The sequence below is a fragment of the Oncorhynchus clarkii genome, chromosome 3 (assembly GCF_045791955.1).
Source record: "Oncorhynchus clarkii lewisi isolate Uvic-CL-2024 chromosome 3, UVic_Ocla_1.0, whole genome shotgun sequence".
In the NCBI taxonomy this organism is placed as follows: domain Eukaryota; kingdom Metazoa; phylum Chordata; class Actinopteri; order Salmoniformes; family Salmonidae; genus Oncorhynchus; species Oncorhynchus clarkii.
Genome location: NC_092149.1, coordinates 89,321,354 through 89,326,910, shown reverse-complemented (window position 1 = coordinate 89,326,910; position 5,557 = coordinate 89,321,354). Strand labels below are relative to the sequence as shown.

Sequence of the window (5,557 nt, the reverse complement as noted above, 5' to 3'; positions counted from 1 at the left end):
GCCCTAAGGTCAATAAAACAGGGGCGGTGGGGGGGCCATACTCTTTGAAATGTTCAAACACATCCCTCCCCAGTTCAAAGAGGTCCCTAGACATCAATGATCATGACAACTTCAAAGGAATAGATACAATATATGCATAAATTAGCACACCCTCTAACGCGTGAGAACAGGAACAGGATGCCCATATATGGGTAAAGGCACACGATCAGTTCCTGCCAGGATGTCCTGACCAGATGCCCAAATATGGGCATGCACACGTCATCCGGACACAGGGTCATAAATCAGGGTCATAAATCACACGTTTGATGTGTGCTGTCTACTTTATTCTCTCTTACCCTAACCACCATGCTACCATACTACCCTAACCACCATATCACCTTACTACCCTAACCACCATACCACCCTAACCACCATACTACCATACTACCATATTACCCTAACCACCATACTACCATACTACCCTAACCACCATACTACCCTAACCACCATACTACTATACTACCCTAACCACCATACTACCCTAACCACCATACTACCCTAAACACCATACTACTATACTACCCTAACCACCATACCACCATACTACCCTAACCACCATACTACCATACTACCCTAACCACCATGCTACCATACTACCCTAACCACCATATCACCTTACTGCCCTAACCACCATACCACCCTAACCACCATACTACCATACCACCATACTACCATAACCACCATACTACCATACTTCCATACTACCCTAACCACCATACTACTATACTACCCTAACCACCATACTACCCTAACTACCATACTACCCTAACCACCATATCACCTTACTACCCTAACCACCATACTACCCTAACCACCATACTACCATACTACCCTAACCACCATACTACCATACTACCCTAACCACCATACTACCATACTACCCTAACCACCATACCACTATACTACCCTAACCACCATACCACTATACTACCCTAACCACCATACTACCATACTACCCTAACCACCATACTACTATACTACCCTAACCACCATACTACCATACTACCCTAACCACCATACTACCCTAAGTACCATACTACCCTAACCACCATATCACCTTACTGCCCTAACCACCATACTACCATACTACCCTAACCACCATACTACCCTAACCACCATACTACCATACTACCCTAACCACCATACTACCCTAACTACCATACCACCATACTACCCTAACCACCATACTACCCTAACCACCATACTACCCTAACTACCATACTACCCTTCTCCAGGCCATGGAGGAGGCCTGTGGCGACGTTCCAGCAGAGTCCTGTCAGGGGTGGATGTGTCATTCCAGAAGATATTTCCCCCGCTGTCGAGCCAAGGACCAGAACAAAAACAACAAACATGACTCATTTTGTTTTCGCAACGGAGTAGTTTTTTTCTGGACTTATGATGTTGATTTAACTGTGTTTTGACAGTTTATTTGATCTATTCTGTTGAATTGATCTTACATACAATACAGTAGTACAAATAGGCATCTGTTTCTTCATTTGAATATGCAAATTATTTGTACTGTATGTTTGCATTTTTACAGTAGGTGTGCTGTTTGACATCTATTGAGTCATATTGAAATATAAAACTTACATTTGTGCATTTGTGTTCCTTTCTTGTTTTCAGTACACACCAACGAAATACAGTAAAACAACAAAATCTTCATCTTTACACTGAAATTGTAGTGTTTTGTATATGTCACATTAGCGTGATCTCGTTTGTCACCAAGTTAGATTCATTCGAGGTTTAGGTGTGTCTCGTTAGTAAGCAGAGTTTCATTTTGAGCTGAACGTGAATGATTTAGATTGCTGTGTTTAATTTTGCAAGATATCTGTGGGGAAATTGTCTAACTGTTTTGGGATTTGAATGTATAGTTTAGAGAACCTGAAATGTAGTTTCAGCCAACGTGTGTTAATTAACAATTGTGAAAAACTGGAATCAAGCAGAAATGATTTCCATCTCTTTTTTTTAAAGACTTTATTGCTTTTCAACAATGGTGATAAACAAGAGTGTAACAACATCAACACACAGTAATCACATCAGAAACAAAAGAAGATAATAGATGCAATCACTCAACCTACAAAATAGAGAACAGCGCTACACTACCAATGTATTATACCAACAATGTCAGCCTGAATACATCAAAAAAGGATATATAGACTACATGATGATGGATTAGATGGTTATATTGAATACATTATGATGGATATATAGACTACATGATGATGGATTAGATGGTTATATTGAATACATTATGATGGATATATAGACTACATGATGATGGATTAGATGGTTATATTGAATGCATTATGATGGATATATAGACTACATGATGATGGATTAGATGGTTATATTGAATACATTATGATGGATATATAGACTTACATGATGATGGATTAGATGGTTATATTGAATGCATTATGATGGATATATAGACTACATGATGATGGATTAGATGGTTATATTGAATACATTATGATGGATATATAGATTACATTATGATGGATTAGATGGTTATATTGAATGCATTATGATGGATATATAGACTACATGATGATGGATTAGATGGTTATATTGAATACATTATGATGGATATATAGATTACATTATGATGGATTAGATGGTTATATTGAATACATTATGATGGATTAGATGGTTATATTGAATGCATTATGATGGATATATAGATTACATTATGATGGATTAGATGGTTATATTGAATGCATTATGATGGATATATAGACTACATGATGATGGATTAGATGGTTATATTGAATACATTATGATGGATATATAGACTACATGATGATGGATTAGATGGTTACATTGAATACATTATGATGGATATATAGATTACATTATGAATTAGGATACAGGAGTTACAGTATGTGAGAAAGATTAGCTGTTCACAATAATAACATCACCAAAAGTAGAAAGCAGAGGACGGCGCCACCAATGTATTTCGTCACACTTGTTTGAGCAGGAACCCATTGAAGGTGGTGTGGTTTACAGAGTCCCACACGTGATTGTTAGCCATTAGGCGTAGGAACACTTGGTCTCCCACCTCCAGCTGTAGAGTGACTGCATTAGCCCCGTTGTCAGCTCCATCACCGCTAGACTGGTGATCAGAGGAAGTGACCATGCGCTGTCCATTCTTGAACAAGGAAATGTATTTAGTCTGACTTCCTCCGGCATGGTAGAAGAAACTGAAATAGTAGACCCCTGCAATAGGGGAAGCAAATACACCTGTACTTGGATTGTAGGCACTGCCGATGTTAGTGATGACATTTTTGAAGATCAGGGTAGTGTCATGGTCGATTGGCCCGATGTGGCCATTCCCGCCCAGGGCAGCCGAAAAGATCACCTTCCTCCTCTCGTTATTTTTCACTTCCTCAAGTTGATTCTCGCTAACTTTGAGTTGGGTTTCCATGACTCCCAGTTTTTCCATCGTGGTTCGCAGTTTCTCCTCCATGACACCGAAGTCTTTCAGCAGCTTGCACAAGTCAGGGTAGCACGAGCCTTGTGATGTCTGGCATTCTTTATCTTCATTTTCAGTCTTTTTGGTCTCTTGTTGAGCCGCAGACAGCCAGCAGCAGCAGCACAGCGAAACCAACAGAAATACAGCAGTGTTCATTTCTCCCTGTATTTAGGAACCTGTGTTGATTCTGGAGTTTTCTCTTCCTGTTTTTATACAGCTAGGATGTAGATGCTGTTTCAGACACTCCTTGTACATTCCATTTATTTCGCAATTCTTTCTCGCTAGTGTTGCGAAATGTGAAAAATAAATATTTGGACAGTGCTTGTCTCCAGTACATGGAGTAGCCAGTCGCTTAAGTAAGAGAACAATAAACCTTATTTAACATTTAACTTGTCTTCTCTTGAGATTAAAGTATCTTGCTGCAAAATATGAATTTCCATTATGTTTGTTGTTCAAATTGTGTATTTTATTGAAACAGAAAAGTTCAGTAAGTAGCCTTGAAAATAATTTATATCTAAAATTTCTAACCAAACAAATTGTGTGATGGGCACTTTTTCAAATGACAAAATTGGTCTTTAAAGGGGAATGTCACACTGGGGGGATCTGGGCTTGTTTTCATCATGTCTGAGGCGTTTCTATGACAGTGAGATGTGTTTCACACATATTTTCCCAGGAGGGAGTCAGGTCAGGGCTTATAGCGCTGAACGATACACCCTATGACAGCTTCTGGTGTATTGATGGGGGTGTTCACCTATAGTGCTGCTTCGTGGCTCATCTCCAATGCTCTGTTTTACACTGACACTATGAGTTTGTGTTAGGGTAAGGGTTAGATGAGGTTGTCGATGTTCCATCACGCCATTGGACGTCTTTCTGAAAGACTACAACTTGTGTTGGGCAGTGCTTCCTGCTCTGGCCCCTCCTCCAAGGCGGGCTTTTTTGAAAAGGAGGTGGACACTAACAGGAATACTTTGAGCAAAACTGAAAGAACTGACCAGACTCAATGGCTTCAAGTGATTCCTCTCGTCAACATGAATTCAATGATGGAGCATCTATTAGCTCCATGGTGACGTTCAATCATACATGTTTCAACCAGAATATATAGCCAGACAGGCCTCCCAAGCTAGACAGGCCTCCCCAGCTAGACAGGCCTCCCCAGCTAGACAGGCCTCCCCAGCTAGACAGGCCTCCCCAGACAGACAGGCCTCCCCAGACAGACAGGCCTCCCCAGCCAGACAGGCCTCATCAGCCAGACAGGCCTCCCCAGCTAAACAGGCCTCCCCAGCTAGACAGGCCTCCCCAGCCAGACAGGCCTCCCCAGCCAGAAAGGCCTCCCCAGTCAGACAGGCCTCCCCAGCCAGACAGGCCTCCCCAGCTAAACAGGCCTCCCCAGCTAGACAGGCCTCCCCAGCCAGACAGGCCTCCCCAGCCAGACAGGCCTCTTCAGCCAGACAGGCCTCCCCAGCCAGACAGGCCTCCCCAGCCAGACAGGCCTCCCCAGCCAGACAGGCCTACCCAGCCAGACAGGCCTGTCTAGCTAGACAGGCCTCCCCAGCCAGACAGGCCTCCCCAGCCAGACAGGCCTCCCCAGCCAGACAGGCCTACCCAGCTAGAGTCTATATACAGGCAATAAATAAGCCATAGTGGTGAAGGTAACACGGTCACCACCGATAAATCCATGATTATCGAAAACTTCAACAAGCATTTCTCAACGGCTGGCCATGCCTTCCGCCTGGCTTCTCCAACCTCGTCCAACAGCTCCCCCCCCCCCCGCAGCTACTCGCCCAAGCCTCTCCAGGTTCTCCTTTACCCAAATCCAGATAGCAGATGTTCTGAAAGAGCTGCAAAACCTGGACCCGTACAAATCAGCTGGGCTTGACAATCTGGACCCTCTATTCCTGAAACTATCCGCCGCCATTGTCGCAACCCCTATTACCAGCCTGTTCAACCTCTCTTTCATATCGTCTGAGATCCCCAAGGATTGGAAAGCTGCCGCAGTCATCCCCCTCTTCAAAGGGGGCGACACCCTGGACCCAAACTGTTACA

General features: G+C 43.1%; 1 protein-coding gene across 1 annotated transcript; it reads right to left on the bottom strand.

Annotated features, from left to right (window-relative positions):
- Positions 1-1,998: 1,998 nt before the first annotated feature.
- On the bottom strand, positions 1,999-3,763 carry LOC139406207 (complement C1q tumor necrosis factor-related protein 3-like). The gene is made up of 2 exons (XM_071148712.1): positions 2,418-3,763; positions 1,999-2,251 (listed from the first exon to the last, which is right to left on the bottom strand). Exon 1 carries the CDS (start codon positions 3,668-3,670, stop codon positions 3,002-3,004), a length of 669 nt encoding a protein of 222 aa, XP_071004813.1. The 5' UTR covers positions 3,671-3,763; the 3' UTR covers positions 1,999-2,251; positions 2,418-3,001.
- Positions 3,764-5,557: the final 1,794 nt, after the last annotated feature.

Excerpts from the sequence above, each read along its gene's own strand:
- LOC139406207 (XM_071148712.1), bottom strand. The coding sequence starts at position 3,670 with ATGAACACTGCTGTATTTCTGTTGGTTTCGCTGTGCTGCTGCTGCTGG.